Source organism: Myiozetetes cayanensis, unplaced genomic scaffold (assembly GCF_022539395.1).
Source record: "Myiozetetes cayanensis isolate MyiCay16 unplaced genomic scaffold, myiCay2020 scf5-8, whole genome shotgun sequence".
NCBI lineage: Eukaryota > Metazoa > Chordata > Aves > Passeriformes > Tyrannidae > Myiozetetes > Myiozetetes cayanensis.
The window spans coordinates 86237694-86263604 of record NW_026087742.1 but is presented as its reverse complement, the minus strand read 5'-3'; the positions used below and the strand labels follow the sequence as shown (position 1 = coordinate 86263604).

Sequence of the window (25911 nt, the reverse complement as noted above, 5' to 3'; positions counted from 1 at the left end):
AACAGTCTGCACTGCTCTTGATTTATTACCTTGATGTGACCCAGAAGGTTTTTGTATCAGCTGCCTTCTGATTTGAATTTGTTTTGTTTTAAAGACCAGCCAAGGAGGGGAGAAACAGGAATTCTGGATTAAGGGTTCAAGCCAAAGTTTTGCAATCATGAGATGGCCTCAGGGATTAGCTGCTGGGCTGCTTATCTTTTACCTGCCTCTGGCATGCCCCCCAGCCTTGGCCTCTTCTCTGAGCATTTTTGATTCTGTCTCTGCGTGGCCTGTGCTTGCTAAGAAAGCTTAAGAGAGCTGAGAAAAAGCCTTGGCTGTGTATTTAGTTCACTCTGTAACACAGTAATTAGGGCAATTGCCTGTGTTTTAAAGACCCCAGACTACCTGACTGGCAGCAGATACATCATCTGAAGTTTTCCATGTGTCAGGAGAGCTAGGTTTTGTTGGCTGTGGGAAGTGTCTCCCAGTTTTTCCCTAAAATATTGCTCTGTTTTGTCTAAATAATTAAGGACTTGGTAGAATAAGGCTTGATTTTGACTTTCCCATGACCAGCTGAGTGCCTTGATGCCAAGCAGTGCTATGCCATGCTTTCTCTTTCTCAGTATCCTGGCATGGGTGATTTGGTTGGGGATGAGAGGCCAGGAGCCACTTGCCCTAAAATGCATGCCCTGTGCCTTCACCACATGAGAGCAGTACTGCCCCTGGTTGCATCCCACAGATGGATCCAGACCTGGATATAACATGGGTTTCTGTCCTGGTTTTGGCTGGGGTAGAGTTCGATTTCTTCCTAGTAGCTGGTACAGTACTGTGGCTTAGATTCAGTATGAGAATAATGTTGATAACTCACTGATGTCTCAGTTGTTGCCGAGCAGTGCTTACCCTAAGTCAAGGACTTTTCCATGTCTCATGCTCTGCCAGCAAGCAGGTGCATAAAGGACTGGAGAGCTGTGGGGAGAGCATGGCCAGGACAGCTGACCCGAACTGGCCAAAGGGATTTCCCTTACCACAGAACATCATGTTCAGTACATGAACTGGGGGGAGATGGCTGGGAGGCACCAATCGCTGACTGGGGATGGGCTGGGCATTGGTCAGTGGATGCTGGGTGATTGTACTGGGTATTTCTTGTCCTAGCTTGGGGTTTATTTATTTTGGTTTTGTTGTCGCCCTTTTCATTGAAATTATTGCTATAATATTATTACTTTATTTTATTTCAACTGTTTTTATATCAACTCAGGAGCTTTATAATTTTTTCTGCCTCTCCTCCCTATCCCACTGGAGTGGGGGGCAGTGAGTAAGTGGTTGCATGGTACTTAGTTGCTGGCTGGAGTTAAATCATGCCGGTTTCAAATATGATTATTTCAGCCATGGGTAACTAGAGTTATCTAGACTTGAAATTCAGGATCTTAGACAAATAATTCTAGGTATCTAGGCATGAAGCTTTTCCAGGGTTTTCTTTAACTCTTGTTATTAGATGTCTCTATTTTACAGTATATTCCAAACAACAGGTAAATCAAAACTTTTTAATATTTATACTAAACCATTTTTTCATCTATTTTGAGCAAGGCTTCTTGGTGTTAAGAAGATTCAGCATGTAGGTTCGATTATTTACATATTTATACAATTTCTTTTTGTTTAACGTATTTCATCCTGAAACACTTCACATTTAATTACTCTTCCTGCTTGTCTAGATAGTTTAAAATACAGCTCATAGACAGCATAGGGCAAAGTAAAGTGAGGGATGGAGGGAATGTCTGAAGAATAACAATAGCACACCAATGCGCCGTGGTGCTTCCAGCAAGGGGCTGGGTGGGAGGGGAGGGACGAGCTGGTGGCCAGGAGAGGTGGTTTGTCCTTCAGGCAGGGAGACGGGATCCTGAGTAATGGGCATCAGAGTGGAACAAGCTGGCAGAGCCAGAGAGTTGAAATTCTAGTTCGCTTCACAGCAAGCAGAAAAGGAGATGTGAAAGTGTTTATTGTGCATAAAGAACATTAGTAGGTTTAGGCGAAGAAAGGATTGTGGAAAAATAGCACCGTTCAGGCATGCGCACATGGTGCCCTTGGTTTAGCACCATGACTTGCAATTCTTAACACCTTCCACGTGCTTGGATTGCTCAGTGTTATGTGTGCTACGCAAGGTCTCCCCTTGGAAACCAGGGCTTTAAGATGCGGCTGATACAGCCTGGGTCTTTCACCTCGGTGCTCAAACAAGCTCTGCAGAGCCAAGACAGAGCTTGCCACCCGTGCAGCAAAGAGCAGGAGAGATCCCATTACTCACTTCTAATCATCACGGGCCTTAGCATGAGCAACCTTTGGAGATTACCTAGTTATTTGGTTCCCTTTCCTAGTCACATTTTTTTCCTAACTTGACTCTACAGACAAAAATGTCCCAGAGGCACAGACTGGCTCCCGCTCTATGAAATGATTTTCAGAACCTGAGCTGAGACCTGCAGGTTTGCTTAAAGAACAGTCTTAAATAAATATGCCTGCTGGATAAACAAAACACTACGTTTTCATCCACCTAGCAGGAAATAGACCCAAAAAAGAATAACACAACCCTCTCTGCCAGTAAACGCTCAGATGGGAACATGGATCTGTGTTTAAATGTCAGTAGGAGAACTTGTTTCCTTTTACTTCCTAACTCAGAGACTCTTTAATTTCCTATCTCCTGAGCTTGGGAACAGTAAAGAAAGAAGCAAAAGAAAAATGGATAGGAACAGTACATGACAGATTCCCAAATATTCCTCACGTAATTCATTAACCTTTGAGCCATCAGACTCGTTCAAGTAGACCAGTTCCTCAAAGAGCTGAAGGTGAGCTGTACAAGAGCTGGGAAGCTTTTCATTTTGCAGATTTCTAAATGGAGAAGTTTAGGGGAAAGACTGTGAAAACTTTGGAGGAGATTTTGCATTTACATCTGAAATTGCCAAGCTGCAAACAAGAAGTTTCTGAAGCAATGCAAAGGTGTTTGTGTGCTCCCAAGGCTGGCATTTGGAGGGCTGTTACTGACCCAAGGAATGTGAGCCATGGATGAGGGAAGCCAAATGCAAGACAGAGACATGATTAAGTGCTTCAAGACTGCAGTGGGCAAAGCATTCCCAGCCCTTCCCTCTGTACCAGCAATTAAGGTAGTGAGATTCACAGACCCAGGAGAAGAAAAAGAGGCTTGGTTTGAGCTGAGTATGTGTGCACCCACAGTAATTATATTATCCACACATATTAGTCTCTTAATTTTAATTACATAAATGTATTTTTCCTCTTTAATGAGCATAGTTTATCCATTTAAACTGATCATTTCAATTTTACAGGCAGTGATCATAGGATCTAATATGCAGAGAGAAAATTTCCTGTTGGCATATTTTACACCACACAGATTGAAGAAAATACACTTTTTAATCCTCAATCAATATCTGAAGAGCATGCAATTAACAGATACCAAGGTAGTTAACATAAATCTGCAAGTTAAAGAGCCAATTCATTTTGATTTATAACACATAGAGTAATAATTTCATCATCATCTCTCCCAGAAAGCATCTGAAGCTTTGTAGCATGAAGGTGTCAAAATTGTACTTAAGATTGTTCAGAGTACTGAATTGTAGTGGTTATTGCCTTTTGGTTCTTTGAAGTGTGGCATAGCACATGAAACAGTCCCCATTATAATATACCCTGCTCTTCTCCGTAGAGGTCACTGGATAACTTAAATCAGTCTTGGGTGAAATATTAAAAGGAGATTGTCAATTGTAATATGAACAATTCTCTTTTCCCCCCCCTACTTGTCCTTTTACAACATGAACGTTTTGTAATAGAAAGTAGTTCTTTTAAGGGGAAACAGATCCCTGGCATCATTTGTGCAATTCACGTCAATCAATAGCCAAATAAATTAACTGACTGGTACGCATACATGGAATAATAATCTAACATATTTTTGCAACCCAAGTCTGTTTCCTTGTATGCATTTTTTTCTGTGCAGGATCAGGTTGGTTGCTGCTGAAGTTTTGTGGCTGTGAAAATTTATTACCCACAGAGTCAATCTGCATTCTGGCTGCCAAGTCTGAATAAATAGAGTCATTGTGCTTGTCTGGAATATGTAACCAAAGTTCATCGAGTCAGGCTGACTTTCACATCCCATGGGATTCATAAAAGCCAACACCCTGGTATGTGCTCTTGATTCCTGCCAAAATTTTGTAAAATTGTATAAACAGAAGTTGAAGAAGCAATCATAACACACTCCCAGGGACATGGCTCTGCACTCCAGCCCTGGCTGATCTCAAAAGGGAAGACACAACTTTAATACTTTTTTTTCTTTTCAAAGAAAAAAGAATAGTATGACTGTGCTCCTGTGAGCAGGTAGATTTGGGGGCTAAAAATGTCCCTGCTACAGAGTGCACAGGGAGGCAGCAATCAATCCTCTCAGGTTCCTTAATTTTGCTCCTGTGCCCTACACTGAAGGAAGAGAGCAGGCAGCATTTGTCTGCAAGCAGCTGCCCTGCTCAAAAGGGACAGGGGCAGACTATCCCTGCAGGGTCTGAGTGGTGTGAGCAAAACCAGCCCCTCCACAGGCAAGCCAAGACAAACAGAAAGCCATGTCATTTCACAGGAGACCTTGAGGGAAGAGCAGCTTCAAGAAAGTTCACAGCTTCAGGACTGTAAAATAAAAGTCTTGTCAGCCTTGTCTGGCTCGCCACACAAAGCCCCACAGGGTGATGGCAGCCCACCCAGGCCAGTGCCGTCGTGGGGATCCTGGGATTGCCCCCCATGGCAGCCTAGGGACAGTCAGGGTGGGTTGCTGGCCCTGGGGGACCTGTCCATGCTTCATAATCACCCTGGCCATGGCTGAGCCATAAAAACTGATGTTAAATTGAGTTACACCCACAGCTCCCGTGGGGACATATGTGCCTACGTTTCTTTTCCATCACATGTGCTCTGGGTTACCAAGGCTCATCACTGGAAATGCATCTTTCTGGTAGGACTGTCTGCAGCACAGACATTTTGGACAAGCCACATCTGTCCTGTCATTGCAACAGGAGAAACGTCCATCTACGTGGTCAGTGGCAGTTAGTGTGGCCATGTGCCTTCCTAGCATTAGGAAATTATTTATTTTTATAGATCATAAAATCTTGATTCATTTCCTTAGTAGTATCCAGAAACAAGTGAGTAAGAATGTATGTCAAGACAACCTGTTTAATAATATGTAGGACTCTTCCCTCTCACTTCTGGATATGGACTGGCAATCAACAGAAAGATGAAAATGATCCTGAAATGAGCAGTCATGCATCTACCTTCTTCCAGAAGGAATAATTCTTAGTAGAGTCTTTATAAGCAGTACTTCTACATATGAAATGTAATATTCCGGCTAATGTGAGGGCATCTGTAATGAATTCTGAAACAAATTGAAAAAGAAGCAAAGCTTTCTTTTTGTAAGACCTCTGTTAGGACAGCACTTTCCGAAGTCAAAGATCAGCTCAGCAGAGCATCAAGGCAGGTACGTCTAGAGAGGAGAGTTATATTGGAAAAATTGTAGCACACCACTGCATAACCCTGTTCATCATTAGAACTACTTTTAGGCAGTACTAATTGCATTCACATATGCCATGTCCAAATACTTTAACCACATTAAGTCATTTTATTGTTGTGCTCCCTATTATTCTGCTCTTCATCAGAGCAATACTTGATGCTTGATCAGAAGGGAAAATGAGTGAAAAAGGAGACGAAAATGTTCAGTCCTGGAAAAAAAAGAAAAAGCCCAGAGCCTGCATAATTTCTGCAAATGATTTTTCTCTCAAAAAATGCCCTGAAAAACTTGGAGGATCTTTCTGATGAGATGTTTCTCACTCCACTGAGCACAGAACACTTACTTCATGAAGTCTGGCTACATGAGAGTCTGACTGCAACCAAAACCGCACAAATCAGAGATAAGCAAAAGTGGAAAAATTAAGTTTTGGGTAAAGGAATAGCCATCACTTCAGGTTGTTTTTTACTTAATCCAAATGTTCTGTTCAGCCCCCTGTCACTATAACGTGAGTGTGTTTTTCAACTGGAGGAATAGCCACTGTAACAGCCTTATTTAACTCGGGTAACTCTATTATTTCCTGTGTATTAAAGAAGCAATCCTTTTGGTATCCAACTTAGCTAGAATCCAGAGTAAGATTTAAGCCAGCTGAGCCAAATTCTCTTTTGTGGTTTGCCAGCTCTTATTTTAAAATCTCTGTGACATCTAAATTTGCACTTCCACAAGGCATGACAAGAAGACCAAGATTGCCTCACTGAAACTGTCAGATGAAACAAAATAAGAGCTCAGTCTTGTCCTGCCAAACTTGGCTCACATCACTGCCTATCTTACAAAGTCAGATTCAATGTCTGGCAGGCAGGATCAAGCTCTAAATTTGAATGCCACCACCATGAATGACAGTGAAAAAGGTTAGAGATCAGCTTGGCTCTTGGACGTGCCCAAAATTTGGGAACATTTGAACACAGCACTCTGATCTCCATGCTCCTCAGTAGCAAACCTCTAAAAAACAGACAGGAAAATAAACTTAAAGTACACAAGCATCTTCCTTTTCTCTTTATGTGGATGTTGTAACTAAGCTAAGTTTCAGTAGATCTCCAGTAGATCTCCAAAGCTTGTCCTTTTCCAGTGGTATCACCTTTTCCCAAGACTAACAGTTTCTCTCTAACATCCTTAACCCCATCTTCTTGAAGTCTTTGGTTAGAACTTTTCCCCCTTGTGAACTGGAATTGCTGTACAAGCATCTGTTTTGACTGGGGTGGGAACATATCCCAGTGCAATCAGTTTAGAATTGTTGGCTAACTTGAGGTGTAACAAAGGATTAGATTTCACATATCCAGGCTGTCTTTCCCTTGTCCCTGTCTCTCGTGGGCTGTGAGCCCTCCAGTCCCTGTGCCCCTCAAACATGGCCACAGAGAACCTGTTTGCCTTCAGGCAAATTCATTCCAGCATGTCTTTAAGAGAACAGTTAAATAACCAGCAGTCACAAATAATTTAGAGCACAAATCAGTACCGTTTGTAATATTGCAGCTATTAAAAGCTGTAAGAGCAGAATGCACGCCGTTTGTATCTCTCTCACATGTGGGCACACGTTCATGGATGCACACAAACATGGATTCCCAGCCTCTGTAGGAGCTGCCTGCTGCTTCCTGCAAGGCAGAAGGTCAAGCTCTCTTTGCTCCCCTTGACCATTCAGCTTGGGCTGGGGTAGTGTCAGCGTGAGGAGCTGCGTGAAGGAGATGCGGCACACAGAGATGGATGGCAACACACACAGAGAAAAAGGCACCTGAGAGCACATTGGAAAACAAAATGAACACAAAAGGAGAAAGGGATTAACAAAAGAAATTAATGAAGAAAAGAAATTGCAGGGGAAAAGGACATTATAAAGGGAGTAGCTAGAACATGATGAGAAATAAGTAAAAAGAGGCAGCAGTCAATCCATCAAAACTAGCATTTAAGAAAAAGAGGCTAAGGAACCATTGCCACAATTTCTCCTGCACCTAGGATGAAATCTGTCTCCTCAGAGGTCATTGAGAGTTTAGCCACTGATTTCAATCAACCTAGGATGCTATCCCCTGTCTTCTTTTTTATTTCCTAGCACAATCCAAGCAGATACTTGGGTAGTCGCAAATACATCTTAGTTGGTTGACATAGCACATCCCTGGGAAGAGTTATCACTATTTGGGGAATTTAGGCTTGTATTTCCCCCATTTTCACATATATGGGCTTTTGGGGAAAAAAAAAACAAACCAAACCAACAAACAAAAACCTGCTTTAATTTCTGAGCTTTCAGACTTCCCAATAAATCTTGTAAAGCCTGTGGCACAACACTGACAATTTTTGTCTGCGATATCCTAAATGCAAGCAGCACTTTAACCAAGTTACTTTTCCCTGGTTAAGGAGGCTCCTTCTGTGAAGACAGAGGAGGTATTCCAAGGTAACTGCTGCTTTGTTTGCAATGACTGAGAGCTTCCTCCAGTGGCACTGGAAATTAGCCATTTTATTAATGTAAAATACCGAGGATTTTTCTTCTGCTCATCTCCACTGAAAAAGATTAAAGTTAACTCATCTGCATTGAAACCCTGCATGGTTGTTGTGGCCAGACTGCAGGAAAAATCTGAACAGATGCAGGACAGAAGACTCAACGTTTACAGATCTGTAAAATTCTCTGTATGGTTAATACCCATGCTGATTATACATCAACTTGGAGATCCAAATCACTTAACAAGTATTAACTGCTTAATACAATGCCCCTGAGAGGTATTTAGGTAGAGCTAAGCAAGAATTATTATCTCTGTAGAACTGACAAGGGAGACTGAGAGCGAGATGCAGCTTGTTTGAAGCCACATGGCAAGTCAGCTGCAAAGTCAGGATTAGTGCTTGGGTCTTTCACTCCCAGGTGCCATGTTCAAGTCACTAGACTGTGTTGCCACTGAAGATTAATAAGGATTAATGAGCAAAGCAGAGGAGAAAGAACAATGTATGCCAAAAATATAATAATAAAACTCTAGGGTGAAAAATGAATACTGAGGTGTTGAAAGGCCCAGAGAAATCATGAAATCCAGAACGAGTTTTACAGTTTCTTAAAAGATGTGGCTCTGATGATAACCAACTCCAAAACTGGAAGGAAGGGAGACCCTTTTAAATCTTACAGCCTGTAAATCTTAAGAAAATATGAACCAGACAGTGAAAATCACATTCATACATTTATATTGCAAATTTACAGAGAAACACTGAGGGTGCAGTTTACAAGTGATTTTAAATCCCCCAGAAATCCACACTGGAAAGCAATCCTTAAACAAAGCCCCTAGGAACAGTGAGTAGTACAGAATAATGCAGTGAGAGAGGGCACGTTAGGAATCACTTACAATAAATTGCCTGACCCGAGCTCCTCAGGCAACTTCTTGTGTCCACAAGATACTCATGGGCATTTAAACAGGGCAAGTCTGAAGGTGCAAGAGGTTTTCATTAACCTATTTTCAGCCCTGATGAGAGAAAGCATCATTGCAACGCTGTGCAGCTCTGCACTCTTCAAGGAGAACACCGAAAACTGGACAAGATGAGGGAGAAAGGTGCTTAACACATTCAGAAAACATGCCTTGGAGTGAAAGATACCCACACAATGAGCTGAGCTTGTCTGAAGCAGGGCCAGTGGCTGATTTGATCACAGTCTATAAACACCTACACAGGGAGAGGAGCTACGAGGCTGGAAGGCAGCTCTGTCTCTAGAGGCAAAGGTCTAACTTCAGCACAAGAAGATGTTTATATACCAACCTCACATCTCGACACAGAAGTGTTAAGAAAAACTGTGCGTGTGGTTGGACTGAGGTGGGTTCACCATAAGAGGATTATCCAGAAATTTTGTTCTGGGTCCACAACGGCATCCAGATCTGAAGCAGACAAAAAGCTCTGGAGAATCCTATAGCCCGAGTTATGGTATGCAGTGGGGCTATGCCCTTCACAAAATTTTCTTCCTGGTTTTGCCTGCTTAGGAATAAACTGCATTTAAGCTAAAACAAACAAAACCTTAGGAAATTAGAACAGAATCAACATGGAAGACACATGAAGAGTGAGACGTGAAACAAGACAGATATAAAAGCATTCTTTCTGGTCTGGTTCCCAAATGGCAGTATGTAGTAATGACATCTTTCCTTAACCCTGGCTTGGAAAAAGCGTGTCTACAGCTCACCAACTGCAGTCCAAGACAGGGTGACATCCAGAACCCTGGGTGGTTGATGATATGACTTTAAAGCATAAATGGTTCACTGCACAGTTCCAGAGGAGCACCTACCACCCAAGGAAGAAAACAAAATCCTACGGAAGCAGTGCAATTTACTCATGAACAGGCAGCACATATTGCTACACTGTCACCAAAGAAATGGTTCAAATTCTCACCACGTGTACCCTTTGCCATCTCACTGAAGTCTCTGGTATAGCTCGTGTAACTCCATACAACCGCAGTAGCTGGGCTCTCCCATGATAACAGCAGTTAATCCACAGGACAGGCGAAATGGAAAGCAAAATCTCTGAACCTGCCAACAGTGAATTTATTGGCTTTTATTTGCCAAAGCTGCCGTGGGTGAGGTATAGGAAAATGCATCCACAGTCAGCCTGCAGTGCCTCCAAGACAGTCTTCCAAGTCCAGCAGAACATACTTCAATAGTTGTCTCATTTGTTTCTTATACAAAAATGCCTGTGAGCCCAGCAGTTTATAAAACAATTCTTTTATAACAAATAAAAAAAAAATAAAAATTAAAAAAAGGGTTTCTGGGGACCACTCTTAACACTTCTGTATCTATCTCCATCTCAGTAGCTGTATTCAGCCCGTTCTGCTCACTGCTCAGTCCCAATTACAATGAGCTAGCTCACTGCTCAGTCCCAATTACAATAAAAGTATTCAATTTCCTCTCTGATTTCCCTTCAACAACAGATTGCAACTTGTGACACTTCAAGCTAATTTTGGTAGCTCATTTAACACACACTGAAACCTGAATATGTTCCCAAGCTCTGGCTCACTGCAGTAAGGAATGGAGAAAGGAGATGAAACCTCTGGAGGTTGAGAAGCCGACCATGATTACTGCAATCTAGAAACTTGTTTTTTCCCAATAGTCTTGGGGTACAGCTAGAATCTATAGTGAATGATTAATGGACTATAGGCAGATCAATGAAACTCTGCCCTTAATGTATTTAAACCAACTTGGGTGGGGGTCAGAGAAGTCTAACCAGCCAGTATCCTGTAATTTGCAACTCTTGATGTAGTGAAATAGCATAATGCATCTCATTTACTGTGGCTGGTTTCTCTAGTCCAAATACCTGAGTCACATGAGTGGTTATTTTTTTCCCTTCCCTGCTTCCTACTCAGAATTAAAGTTATTATGTGGTGAGTTGGCCTCCAATATCCATTTTCATATTGAGGAGACCCTTCCTCCATCAGTAACCCCAGTGATTCCAAGAACTGAAAATTCAGGATTGTGTTCATCGCTGGTAAACAACTCAGTCACTTATCAAGAGAATATTAAGCTTCCCATAAAGCACTTTTCAGGGATAAGTCTTGGAGATATTTAAATTCTATCACCAATATTGAACTTCAGCATTATTTCTTATCCCTGATTTCTGTAATGAGCATAGTCACTTACTTCCAGGAATAATAAAGACTGTAGAGCATATTCTCATCTTTCTTGATGGATGATGAGTTGGCCTCAGTAAAGTTGTTAACGATGTAAAATAAAATGCAAATTAAATAGCACAATCAAAATCTAGCTATTAAAAAATAGGCAGGCAGTATATGATACTAAGTACCACCCTTTAGCTTACATTGTTAGATAGATAATATCAGCATATTATAAACATAATAAATCACAAAAAGCTGTTTCTAAAGTCATGAGTTTCTCAAACTATGGGTCATGACCCTCCATGGGGATTCAAGAATGAGTTTGAATGGGGTCACAAAAAACCTGTTAGCAACAAGTGAGGGCACATATTTCCCCCTAAGTTGAGCAGCCTAGTCTTGTGGCAGGGGAACAGGAGAGCAGACTGTAATTAGTGGCTGCAAGTATTTATACTTGCTAGGGAACTGCTAACTACCTTTAATTACAACAGCTCACTTTCTTCAGGAGAGGGAAGCAATATAGGCTAGAATTAAAATTGCTGGATAGTTGCTAACTGCCTTTCATTGCAGGCAATAGATCTGTTTCTCCAGGGAGGAAGAATAAACTTGTGACTGGATCTTATTCCCCCATCATTTAGAAATGGGGCCATTACCAACTCGGGGGGTCACACAAATATGCAATCAAACACGGCTGTATTTTGACTGTAAGAAGGAAATCAATAGTCTCATTTAGAGAATGTGTGACCACCAGGCAAAGACTGAGGTACCCCATGCAATCTGCATTGCATCTTGGTGAAGAAGGATGTTTATTAAAGGACTTAAAATGAGAGGGTAATTGAAAAAGTAGAATGATCTCACTGAAAAGCATTTCTACACTTTTCTCTGCTGCCCTGCCTGTCATCTGAACTCACTTTCTTGCCCAGAAGGGAATAATCTTTTCAAAGCTGTCAGCAACTGGATGCACCAAGCTGGAAACTGAAGATTGGCACTCGAGGCTGCAGTCCCACACCATGTGTCCTGGCTCAGTTAGCACACCAACTGGGTCAAGGCAAGAGTCTTCTCCTCTTCCCTCTGGAGGGCAGCTTTTCTCAAGCCTTGAAGAGAAAGTATCCCTCTCAAAATTAGGGATTTTAGGGAGATCGAACAGAGATATGAACCCTTCATCCCATGTTAGGGGTTTTTAGTTCATTTTTGCTTTCTGGAGGTCTCTGCTATGTCCATGAGGCCTGTGGCTGCAGGACAAACTCTCTCCTTCAGTATCTTCAGGCTATCACAGCCACCATGTGCCTTGCTCCTTGCAGAGCTGCGTGCTCTGCAGCTCCAGACAGAAGTAGAATTGATGTCAGGTGAAAGCGACCCTGCTGATGGACATGACCATATGTCAGCAGCAAAGGTCTCTGCTGCACTTCCCCCATGATCCCATTCCCATTCTCACACTGCACCCTGTGATGTGGCATCCTCTCCCTGGGGAAGCAGCTCAGAAAAGGGATCGAGGTTACAAATATCAGGGGGGAAATTAGGGGGGCTAGAGGTATTAAAGAAAACTATTCTTTTTTGGCTGAATCAGTTTTCCAACCTATTCTATTGTACAACCACATGAGCACCTGTGGTGGCCTGAGCCAAGAGTGGGAAACATGATAAGTGGCTTAAACAGCACTGCCACGTAGTGGCTGCCTGTGAGGGAAAGACTAGCCCTGGCTGCTGGTGGAAGAGGAGAAGGAGAGGTGACCTGAATGGTGTCTGCACAACTTGGCCGTGGAAAAGGGCTCTGATAGTGCGATGAGGCTCCTGAGTTTTGCAGGCAAAAGTGTAACATAGCACAAGCCTCAGCAGCAGAGCTGCACAACTTGAAACTCAAAATGCACATAGATTCCTGCTAGTGAGAGTGATTAGGCTAGTGGGAGGAGAGGAACTTGTGTTGGCCCAGGGTGTTAAAGAAGAGATTAAGCCATAAGTCATTCTTAACCCTAAGATTTGGGTCTCTCCTGTGCTTGTGTGCAAGCAGGGGGATGAAATTGTCCTAATGAGGCCCTTGGGGAGGAGATAGGAAAAAGGATGCCACCCCACTGGACTGGAGAATGGCAACTCTCTTTAAAGACTGCCCCATACTCAGTGACCTGCTGTTTACAAACAGAGAGGAGCTGGTGGGAGATATAGTGGTTGAAGGCCGCCTAGGAAATAGTGATCATGAAATAATAGAATTTTCAATACTCAGAGATTCAAGGAGAAACAACAATAAAACCTCTACGCTGGACTTTCGGAGGGCAGATTTTGACCTATTCAGAAGTCTAGTCCGGAGCATACCCTGGGAAACAACCCTTGAAAACAAGGGAGTCCAGGAGGGATGGATGTGCTTCAAACAGGAAGTTTTGAGTGCACAGGAACAGGCCATACCGGTGTGCCGAAAGGCAAGCCGGTGGGAAAGACAACCAGCCTGGTTAAACAGGGAGATTCTGAAGGAAATCAGGGATAAAAAGAGAGTTTATCGACTATGGAAGAGAGGGCTGGCTACTTACGAAGAATTCAGGAAGACAGCTAGATCATGCAGAAAGAAAATCAGGGATACAAAAGCGCAATTTGAAGTTAAATTGGCCACTTCTGTTAGGGATAACAAAAAGTCCTTCTATAAATACATTAATAACAAAAGGAGGGGCAAAGAAAACCTCCATTCTTTGATGGACTCGGAGGGAAACATAGTTAATAGAGATGAGGAGAAGGCTGAGGTACTTAACACCTACTTTGCCTCAGTTTTTACCAGTAAGACAGGTGGCCCTCAAGGCAACTGGCCTCTGGAGCTGGTAGACAGAGAGAGGAAACCAAATAGCCCCCTGTATTCCAGGAGGAAATAGTTAGTGACTTACTGAGCCACCTGGATCCTCACAAGTCTATGGGACCAGATGGGATCCATCCTAGGGTAATGAGGGAGCTGGCAGAAGAGCTTGCCAAGCCGCTCTCCATTATCTTCCAACAGTCCTGGCTCACTGGGGAGGTCCCACATGATTGGAAGTTGGCAAATATCACCCCAATCCATAAAAAGGCTGCAAGGCTGACCCTGGTAACTACAGGCCTGTCAGCCTGACCTCGGTGCCTGGCAGAGTTATGGAACAGATCATCCTGTGTGCAATCACACAGCACCTACAAGATGGACAAGGGATCAGACCCAGCCAGCACGGGTTTAGGAGAGGCAGATCCTGCTTGACCAACCTGATCTCCTTTTACGATCAGGTGACTCACCTGGTGGACGAGGGGAAGGCTGTGGATGTGGTCTATCTGGACTTCAGCAAAGCCTTTGACACTGTCTCCCATAATATACTCCTGGAAAAGCTGGCAGCCCATGGCTTGGACAGGGGCACTCTGTGCTGGGTTAGGAACTGGCTGGAGGGCCGGGCCCAAAGAGTGCTGGTGAACGGGGCTGCATCCAGCTGGCGGCCGGTCACCAGTGGTGTCCCCCAGGGATCAGTGCTGGGCCCAGTCCTGTTTAACATCTTTATCGATGACCTAGATGAGGGGATTGAGTCCATCATCAGCAAATTTGCTGATGACACCAAGTTGGGAGGGAGTGTCAACCTACCAGAAGGCAGGAGGGCTCTGCAGAGGGACCTGGATAGACTGGAGAGATGGGCTGACTCCAATGGGATGAAGTTCAACAAGGCCAAGTGCCGGGTCCTGCACTTTGGCCACAACAACCCCTGCAGCGCTACAGGCTGGGGACAGAGTGGCTGGAGAGCAGCCAGGTGGAAAGGGACCTGGGGGTGCTGATTGACAGGAGGCTGAACATGAGCCAGCAGTGTGCCCAGGTGGCCAAGAAGGCCAATGGCATCCTGGCCTGCATCAAGAACAGTGTGGCCAGTAGGAGCAGGGAAGTGATCCTTCCCCTGTACTCTGCGTTGGTGAGGCCGCACCTTGAGTATTGTGTTCAGCTCTGGGCCCCTCAGTTCAGGAAGGATATTGAGGTGCTGGAGCGGGTCCAGAGAAGAGCAACCAGGCTGGTGAAGGGACTTGAGCACAAGTCCTATGAGGAGAGGCTGAGGGAGCTGGGATTGTTTAGTCTAGAGAAGAGAAGGCTTAGAGGTGACCTCATCACTCTCTTCAACTACCTGAAGGGAAGTTATAGCCAGGTGGGGGTTGGTCTCTTCTCCCAGGCAACCAACAACAGGACAAGGGGACATGGACTCAAGCTCTGCCAGGGGAAGTTTAGGTTAGATGTTAGGAAGAAATTCTTTACAGAGAGGGTGATCAGGCATTGGAACGGCCTGCCCAGAGAGGTGGTGGATTCACCATCCCTGGAAGTTTTTAAAAAGAGATTGGACATGGCCCTTAGTGCCATGATATAGTAATTAGAGTTGGATCAGGGGTTGGACTTGATGATCTTGGAGGTCTTTTCCAACCCAATCTATTCTATGATTCTATGATTCTATGACCTGGATGGCATGGATGGTGGTGTATCTAAAGAGCATGCAAATAGTATGCCTACTGGAAACAGTGAAAAATACAAGAGTCACTGCATTATTTTCCTAACACTAAAAACAATGTGTTCATGCCATGGGCACACTCCCACTGAGCTCACAGGACCTTCCAAGCCCTTTCCACACGTTCTCTGCCCACTGAAAAAAGTCAACACTAAAGAAAAACCCTCCATGCTCTCTAGTGCTGAGCAGGATGACTGTAAGCCATCTACCTTTATTGGGAATAAGGATGCAGCCCCCAGCAGCCTGAAAAGACAAGAAGAACAGTTTCAAAATGTATTTACTGGTAACTGCAATGAGAAAATCGACGTTTCATTCCCCACCCCTTGAGTCTCCATACTGCTTAGCTCTGTGTCCCTTCTGTGCCATGTGAGGCACAGACTGGACAAGTACAGCTGGGAAGAGGACACTCTGGACAGCTCCAACTAGAAGGGAGGCTTTAAGGCAGATTTTCAAAATGTTATGGATTTCATCTTTGCTTAGCAGCTGGTTACTGTGCCGAAGCCATGAATCACACCACTTGAAGTGAGGGGAAAGAATAATAATAATAAAGAGGCAAACTAGCTCAGGGATAGGCTTGGGAGTCCTGTTAAACTTGAGAGGCTACAATTTCTATTCCCAGACCTACTGGTTAACACAAAAAAAGCATCATGCTTCCCCACCCCATCCAAAGAGTTGTACTAGGCAAAAACTGAAGAGCAAACCAGCAACAGGTCAATCCTGTACTGTGTAGGCAAACGCTGCCAGCAGATTAACATGGCAGCACTCATGAAAAGTCTGCAGCAGCTCTGGCAAGCTTTGCAAAATTTATAATTCATCGCAAAAGGAACCAAATATGTGATGTTTGTTTCTGTGGAAGAATGGGAGGAGACTAATGGTAAAGGAGAGGGAGTGGGAGTGCGGAAGCGGGGAGAGGGGAAAGCAGAGAACCGAGCCCTGGCGAGTTTTCAGGGACCCGCAGAAAAAACTGTGTAAATGTGTAGTTCAGACCTCAAATACCATGCGGTGCTTTGACAATCTTCTGGGTTTTGGCATTTTAAACAAAGTGTTCTTACATTTACTAGGCTGGAATGCCCATTTGACTATAGACTCTCTGCTACTTTGCTTGTACTTTAACATTTTGGACACATGACAAAAATGTGTGTAACGCATTTTTTAAAGTGTTGATTGTGCTCGTAATTTTCAAGTCAGAATATAAAATAAACATCTCTGCCCTTTCTTCCAGCAGGCAGCACAGAGATCTGCTCTCCGCGTTCTATCTGACAGGTACATTTTGTCATTTTTATGAACTATAAATTGCTTTATGAAACGTTGAGCCCTATTTATTGTGGCATATAACTCATAATCGGATTTTGTCCCCAAAGTATCTGTGAACTGGGATGTTAAACATTTTGCATGCTTGGATTTGTCATGCATGTGTAGAGTTTATTACTGCAAAAATCACGGTCTTGTTGTATTTCATACAGAGTATGCAGAATCCCTTGTTGTGATACCAAACGAGAGATAAGAAACTTACTGGAGAAGGCATGAATGATGCAGTAAATTCTGAGCTTTAGAGTTTGCTGAGATATATCTGAGCTCATTTTTCAGCAATAAGTACTTCATTTATTCCGAGATGTTCTTCTTTTGACTTTTTCCAAATCCTTTCCCTGGGAATTACACTTCTTTTGATGAGATTGTATGTTTTATGAACAAAAACAATGCCCTTTTTTAGCCCTTAAGTTTTAAGGGATTGGTATTTTGGAGGAATTTAATTAATTTTTTCACTTCTTCTGGAACCGCAGCAGTGCTCCAGGCAGATAAGCAGGGGATCTAATCCTTAGACAGTGTTCAGGTTTTACTCAGCTCTTTTTCAAGCAAAAATCCATTAACTTCAATGGTAAACTTGTCCAAGTGAGGAATTCAGGATTTGGGCCATAGTAAATGTTATAGTTGGGCTGTAGGTCTGCACAGGTATTTACCTTAAATGACTTTTATGAAAGAGGATTGATTGAAATATAAGGTAGTTTTCTAAGACGGTCCTGATTTCTTTTCCAGTTTTGGGAAAGGGGGGAGGGAAGGGGGAGGAGAGACTGTACATTTTAGTGCCTGTGAAAAAGAACTAGCAGATTTACATTTTTCCACAAATGAGGTACTGTGTCATGCAGGCTGACACAGAGTAAATTTCCCCATGCCTTGTTGGCAGCCCCCTCTGCTCCGTCTGGCCCCCAGCCCCCCGCCTCCCTGGGAATAAGCGGTAATTGACTCTGGAAGCCAGCTCAGGCCAGGATTTCTCCAGAGCAGAGCCTGTCACTTAGGCTGAATTATATGTTGTGCATGGATGAATAACATTTCTCTCTGCTCAGAGGCTAAGACCGCCAAAATTATCGACCTTCCCTTCCCAAGTTTACAAACACGGTTTTGTTTAGAATTTTTTGCCCCCCGTTTAAGGAAAAAAAATATTCCCCAGTGAAATGTATGGGATTCGGGTGAAATTGCTGGCATGGTTGTAGAGCAGAGAAGTATTTGCTGTAACTGGAATGAATGCAAAACAAAGAGGAGTTGGAGTCAGCATTATGCCCCTCTCCCCGGAGGTGGGCAAACTCACCCCTAAAGCAAAGCAGATTTTGTTCTTGGTGGGGACAATACCATGAGCAGAGGAAACATGGGGATTTTTTTCTCAGCATCCTTCCCCTGGGCTGAATGAGGAACATTTCTACAGAAGTGCCCCTGGAGGTACCTAACAAGACCCAAACCCTGCAGTTCACTTTCTGTCTCCCCTAGGAATAAAAGTGATGGTGATGGATAGATGGTCCCTCCCTCATCAAAGGTGGTGAAGGGGCTGGACACAGACTGCCCTCATCCACAGGGCAAAAGTGTTAACCATCACACCTCAGATTTAGTATTTATCATCAGATAAATACTGTCTGCCCCTAGAAGCATGCCCAGGGATTACAACTTGCTCACCTGCTCTGCCAGAATTCAGTGCTGGAGTACCCTTCTCCCCCGGCTTCTGGAGGGGGTGCTGGGAAGGCTAGGGGTGCACCCTGGGGGTTGCCTCACTGCCACCCCTAACCTCACTGCAGCAAGCAAAAGTGAGGCCAGGGAGCCAAAATCCCACACTGTGACAGCAGTTTCTGTCTCTTTTTGGCTAAAGGGAGGATGCCTGTGATACTGCTGCTCATTAGTTGTGTCCTAGTAGCAACTGAGAGCTCCCAGTCATACACCAACACTTCCCAGTGCCAAGGGAGACGGCAGATTATGTAAAGCTTTCAGTAATTTTGCCCACTATATAAAAAAAGAAAAAAATATCCTCCAGCAGTTCCTGTTGCAGTTCCTGCTTTCAGGTTCTATTAAAGAGGTAACAGCTAAACTAAAAGAGGAGAGGGGAAAAAAAAACCACAAACAAACAAAAGGAGTTTTTAAACTTGTAGCCATTGATTTCTGTAGTGTATCACACTCAGTCTTGTTTTCAGAATGACACAGTAACCCCCAGCAGATTTATGTGCAAACACAAAGATTAGTGACCCAGAAGCTTGACTGAAACAGCTTTTCTGTTTCCAGAAGACAGGTTGCTCTGCACATGCACCGACTATTTTGTCAGGAAAGATGCACTGGCCCCATTAGCTTTTCATTCACTTCATGAAAAGCCTTCGGTGTTTATACAACACAGCTTGGTTTTAATTTTATTGTGCTCTCCAGTAAAGGGGTCTAACTCTACAGATTACTCAGTTTCTGGGACAGAGAAGAGCAAGAACTTAATTCATATACCTTAATGGTATAGTGCTGGCATATTTTCAGTCGTCTGACTCTCATACCCACTGCCTGAATGGCTTTCAAATGAAGAAAAATGCCTGTAACTAAAATATTCAGTGTGTTCTGTTGTTATTTAACAGTAAGCACTGTGGTTAAGCCAGGTCTTAAACCTGCTTAATCCCACTGAGCTAAATAGATTTTATTATTGACTCCCATGGTTCCAGAACTCTGACCCGAAGGCTGAACTTAAAAGCTAATTTTTTTGCTGTCTGTTCCACTAACCCAGAGCCACTTGCTTGCTGGATACATTTGCAATGGAGAATGTCCAGCTGTAAATTACAGCTGTTTGCAATCATACTCAAACATAACACTCATTATTATTCTTTTGTTCTTTTTAGGCTGAAAAGCCCACCATGAGGGAGACCGCACAGTACTTAATCCACACATTAAATTTACTCACAGCTCATATTCATGTGCAAGATAAGATTTTCCATGAAGTAAAGATTTACAGTGGTCCTAAGGCATTTTTATTCCCCTGGCTGCTTTTATTTCTCTGCTGGAGTGTAGGCCAAATTGGTCTGCTGAAGACTTTTGAATGCTTATAGGAAAGTGTTGTACCACCACTGAATTTACAAGGCAAAGATAGGTCCTCCACTGCGCTGCTTGGGTGGTGCTTGGGTGGTACTTGGAGATGTGCTTGCTTCCGAGGCACGGTCTGTTCTCCTCTCTGTGTACTTGCACTGGAGGATGCAGGCAGACCCCAATAGCTCTGCCCCTACAGATGTCAGCACAGGCATGTAAGGTATGAACCTGCTCATCCCAGCAGCCACAAGGCTGTGCTGGCAGGCCTGTCCTTCACAGCTGATAAGCCCTGTAAAGAACCCAACTCACTAGCTTACAGTCAGCACCTGATTCATATATATGTGTTGTCCAGACCTGAACTCTCAAGTACAAGCTATGAAACCTTTTAGATTTACTTGTGTTGTGACAGAAGAAGGCGTCTCAGCACATCCATTTGGCAGTGTAGACAAGCCCTGTTCATGATGGCTGGTGAATTATACAGCCTGTCTGAGTTACAGTCTAGGCAGAAAGGATAGTGCTTTGCATTTCCATGTAACCAGGCCTCATCCATCCACGTCTGATCACGGTTAGGACACCAAAATGCAGGTCGTGCCAGCCATGAGCTGGTTTATCCTAATGAGACTGTCCACTAGCACTCAAGATCCTGAAAAGCTAACAAGTTTGCCCCCTTGTCTACTGGAGAGGTGAAGGGTTTGGGGAGCTGAGAAGCAAGGGAGGCTCACATCTGTGGGGTGAGGCATTTGCAAGCAGAGGTGCTGCTGCATCGCCTCTTATGGGTGAGTGCATCCATTTAGCACTCAGCTGCAAGCAAAATAGAAAAGGTTGACCTGGGACAATCCAGTCCCTTCCCCTGATATTGTAAGCAGCCACAGGCTTGGTGATTAGTCCAGCGGGATGTGTAGCATGGCTCTTCTTTAGACAAAGCCACATTGAGATACACTATTTGGGTTAGGAGGCCTGGGGAGGGACTGCCTGTAAAGTATTAAGGCAACAAAAAGAGGCAATTTAGACTTTTAATAGATCACTTAAGGCAGGGAAGGCAGCTGTCCAAGCAGCCTTAAAACTTTTGGTGGACGGTGCCAAAGTTTTCTTGTTCTCAAGTATCTGCTTGAGCTGCAATTATGTGAAGCAGTTAAACTTGTGATACCCTAAAGTAAGTAAATAGTCCAGCTAGCAAAAAGACTCATGTGCTTCATGTCACTCACATACCTAACGTTTATGTTGGACTGGCGGTTTGATAACATAGTCTTTTACATCATGAAAGTTCTCCACATGAGAAGCCGTGTGGTGAGCTTATCAGCAAGAGACTCAGCTAGCTGGCTGGCCAGAAAGGCTTCATGTGACAAATCTGTGCCACCAGTGACAGCTGAGGAGAAGCCTTGGCTTGGGACAGCTGATCTGGGTCCCAGCACACAATGGCAGAACTAAGATCACGGTCTCCACAGGAGTCAAAAAGCTTGGCTGGAAAAGAGCATACATGCACAGTGCTCAGTGCCACAGAAGTAGACATGCAGCTCTCACAGCATTAGCATATTGCTTAAATTTTCTGGATTATCTCTGAGAGGAAAAAAGAGACTACCTGTGACAGGGAATATGTGTATTTATCATTTATGCCTTATGTGAGGTATGTTGGAAATGCTGATGTCTCACAGATGCAGCCATCTCACACAGAATAGGGTAGCAAAGGGTGGCTGCTACTTGGTATGGTCTAGAGTTTCACAGTCATGATAGTTACAGAACTTGAAGGTGGAAGAGTAATGACATACATTGTATATAGGATACTATTTCCAGTATTGGAGAATGTGGTGAATAGTGAAAAGGGGCTTTAGAAGAAAAGGCTGTGTAGACAGCTTGGAGTGAAAAGGAATAGGTATCTCTGTAAAACTGGGACTCCATTCCCCTTTATTTAATTTGTAAGCAAGACCTATAGCACTTGCCTGTTAGCTGTTGGATGGTTTCCCATACCTTGGCTGTTGCTGGTGTTTACTCAGAATTATTCTACCGTAGCACCGCAGATGTGATTTGGATGTATTGCTGCGCGAGAAGGTGAAGCAGAGCTGTCCCAGGGAACTGTAGCAATTTTGAGCCCTACTAAATACTGAAATGCCTTTGAGGTTTAAAGAAAGAAGAAGAAAAGATGTATTTTTTATTCAAGGAAGTGACGGTGTTTTGCTATCATGACAGGCAAACACCTCCCAATACCCTGTGGGTAACCTCATGTGTTCTCAATGGCTCCCCAAAGATATCTGAGGGGAGACAATCTAATTTCCAAAAATGTTTGTATTTTGAAAAATATCTATCTACTAGAAGAAAGGTCTGACTAGTAATTTCTCATGTTTTTGGGGTTTTTTTTTTCTTCCTTTGTCTTTTAAGAATTAGTGTGTGAATAATTACAGAATGAATGTGAAAGGGAAAAGAGGCAAGGTGTAGGTCTGTGGTCTTTCATATATCAGTAAGGAGAAAACAGGTCCCATTGCTGGCTGGCAGCATGAAGAATATGCAAAGTGCTATTGGGAAGAAGAGTGTATATGTGTGCAGAATATGAAGTGCCTCAGCATATGATTAACCTCAGTGGGTATGCAGTAAATAGTAGATAACTGTGATCAAAAAAGTATTCATGTGATTTATCAAACTGAGCAACTGTGCATTTTGCAGTGAAGCAAGAGGTCAATCCTGAAATCTAGGGCAAGTAGAGCAATAGGAAATTGCAGGGACTAAGAAGTTAATCATACTGTTGGACTGCTTCCATCTGGTTTTGAAAGACGGAGTCAGTACAGTGCTAGCGAGGATGCTTCACAGCAACAGATCAGGAATTAATTTTTTCTGCAGATCTTCAGCTATCATTTGTGGTAACACAGGCTTATAAAAATGTAATTTAATTTCTTGGGAATAAATCACATAGGACAAGAGTGTTTTTTTAATGTATCTGAGGCAAAAAATAAAAAGTGTAAGAGTAGGAGAAACAGTAACAATCCAAGAGAAAACAAACATTAACAATATGAAACCTGGAAGGCATATGTGGCCATCCAGTTAAATTATGCAGGTAATTGTCTTTGAAAAATCAGTTTGCAGCTGGGAAATTTCTACATTTTTATGACCCTTGGGGGCATAATCTTGCCTAACCTGTCTGTCCATCTCCATAAGTGTGGATCAAAGGAGCACTGGCTTAAAGTATTATGGAATTGACACTCTGAACACCACTCCCATATATCATGAGTACATAGCTATGGGCAGTGAGTTTGTTAATGAATTCTGTTTTCCTTATTATTGATATGACTTATGATATTTCTATGAGGTTTGAACATTTTTTTCCCTTTGGGCCATAAAAGTCCCCCTAGGCAATGAACGTGTTGTAAAACAAAAGGGATTTTAACATTGATAGTAATTCTGGTAGCTAAGACTTGCTTTATTGGAAGAGGTAAGAGGACAGTTAGTTGATAACATTATGCCTTTCTTACTTCAGCAGTGGGATAAGAAAACAGAGAGCCTGATACTATTGTGCTATTTTTAGTGCTATGCTGAAAAAAGTGAAATCTTACAAATACATTTGTATCTATTTCCTGGTAGTCTGATGAAAGAGAGCTCAGCTTTACACAGCACCAAGAGCTGGAAACCAGCAGCCATGCTGTTCACACAAATAACCACACTTTCATTACCACCTTATTTTAGGAAAAGCTGAAAATTCATAGCAATCAGCAACACCTCAGCCTGGTCCGGTTACATGACACTATCTTGAGACTTTTGACCCCTGTATGTTTGTGAATTGTGTCTTAGCTGTAGTTTGGGGAGTCTGCAGAGCAGGTGCAGCAATGCAAAGGAGAAATTTCAGTTCCCTTTGAGTGAGGCAGCAGTCCATGCAGCAGATGGAAGGAGATCCCCCATTCAAGCTTTAATGATTCAGTATTCAGCCAGGCACAACAGGGTTTTCTGGCATCAGCTCCAAGGATGATGACATGCTTGCTCCAGTTGGTTTTTCCTGCCTTCCTGCAAAGTTAGCTTAGAAATCTCAGCTGAACTTCAAGGTTTGCCTTTGTCACTGGTACGGCTATCTGCCTTCTGCCCTCTGTATTTTTTAATTTTAGATTCAATAGAATTTTCTCCATGTTCTTGGTATTGTTCTGACCCTGGGAACAGTGGAAGCAAAAAGGAAATGGGAGGCCTGGTTTGCTTGGATGAGAGCAGTCATGATCTGCAGGAAGCCAGTCCCACAAAAGAGAAGATGTGCTGGTGTCCAGGGTGGGCAAGGGACTCCTCAGTCTTGATGAGGCCCCAGTGGGGACACCACACAGTCTGTACCTTGGCTCGTCCTTTACTCTCTGAGGGGTGGAGAAGATAGTACACGGATGCAGAACTGTGTCTAGTTTCTTTGCAGGAAAAAAAAAAAAGAGTTTTTACAAAGAAAGAGGTGCCCTGTGATTTCACTATGGGGAGTAGTTGTGGCTGAATCAGGCCTGAAATGCTCCGGCAAGGAATCACATTGTTTTGATCTGAGATACTTTTCTCACCTATGCATTCCCATCCAGATGTCTCCTCATTTTGTCATGACTGCCTCGATTTTGATGTATGTTGAAGGAAAACTTTTTCCTCTCCACTTGGAGAAGAGTTGGATTTATTCTGTCATTGAGGAATGGTTCACAGTGTTCTAGGTTTGTTGCATTTCAGTTTAAGAAAATGTGTGATCTGCGAACAGACTGGGTTTCCTCCCAGAGAAAAACTGGAACATTTGTGAAATTAGATGGAGCACACTTAGAATGGAAGAGCTTTTTCCCACTTAGCTATTCCATATACATTGGCGTGAAAGTACACCAGCAATCCAGTAGAGTCCTATACCTCAGTGTGATCCATCAAATCTCATACTAATGCTTTATCAGGAAAAATATCATAGTTGAAAGGTTTCAGGCATGTTTGGTAGTACCCCTACAGAAGTTCTTGGCTAAGAAAGCCGTGGGAAAGACTCAGATCCAAAACTTTGTGAAAAAAGGATCAGATTCATGTAGTTGAAGATATCCCTGTTCACTGCAAGGAGGATGGACTAGATAACCTTTAAGGGTTCCTTACAAACTGATCTATGATTCTATGAAAACGTCCTTTCTTGCTTGCTTGCTTGCTTGCTTTCTGCACAGTGCATTGAAATTCAGATACTGAAGCAAGGCCACTTTTGGAGAATTTCTATGCCCTGCGACGCTGCCAAAGTAGGGACTTGACCCCACGTTTCTGATACACCCAGAAGCCAAACTGAAATCTTTGGGAATTTTTGATGAGCAAGGAATGCTATACCTAGCTGTTGGGCTTGAGCTGGTTAAGGAGGAATACTTTTTCCATGCATGTGAAAAGTCTTTTTATGCAGCCATCAGGAGAAGGAGGTATGTTTATACACTTTTCAGCCAATGCTGACAGATTGGCTTTGCGTGCAAACCTTTCCATTTATCCATGTAGTTTGTGGCAGCAGGGAGCATTTTTTCATGGTAAATGTGAAAAGTAAACAGAAAAATTACACGTTTCTGGTTTAGCTTGATTGAGATATGTTTTTTTCTGCATGAAATGACAACTTCAATCATATAATTGTTTTTAACATTTTGAGTCCCACAATAATTCTCTTAGTGGTTCATCAGTGGCTCTGATTGGTGCACACTGGCACAGATCCTTACTTTACACTGACTGTACACTTTGGAGTCTGTTTTAAACTTGAGTGATCAGATTTTCACCACTACAACATGAAATCAGCTCACTGATTTCAGTGGGGTTATCCCAATTTTCACCTGCTTGGGATTTCACCTCAGGACCCTGGAAATACTTCCGTATTAAGTATATACTTACTTAAAATTCACATCACTACCTATTTGTGTTTCCAAAGGTTGCACAAGCAAATTATTTTAAAGGAATACGCTCAGTGTGTGGTTTAGACATGAGGATTTGGTTAAGGTTCCACTTTAGCTCAGGCTGACTATTTACCTGCTCCCCCAACACCTTTGCTGGCAACCTGAGGAGTAGGGCTGCAGGAAAAGTATTCAGGCTCC

General features: G+C 43.2%; 1 protein-coding gene across 4 annotated transcripts in view; it reads left to right on the top strand.

Annotated features, from left to right (window-relative positions):
- Positions 1-25911, top strand: part of AFF3 (ALF transcription elongation factor 3) — a 320625-nt gene that overhangs the window by 231352 nt on the left and 63362 nt on the right. For 3 of the 4 annotated variants that reach the window (XM_050331225.1, XM_050331226.1, XM_050331222.1), the window contains one exon: positions 16803-16843. In XM_050331225.1, coding sequence (XP_050187182.1) covers positions 16803-16843 — 41 coding nt within the window. The remainder of the gene's footprint in view (positions 1-16802; positions 16844-25911) is intronic. The other variant, XM_050331224.1, reaches the window with a different exon arrangement.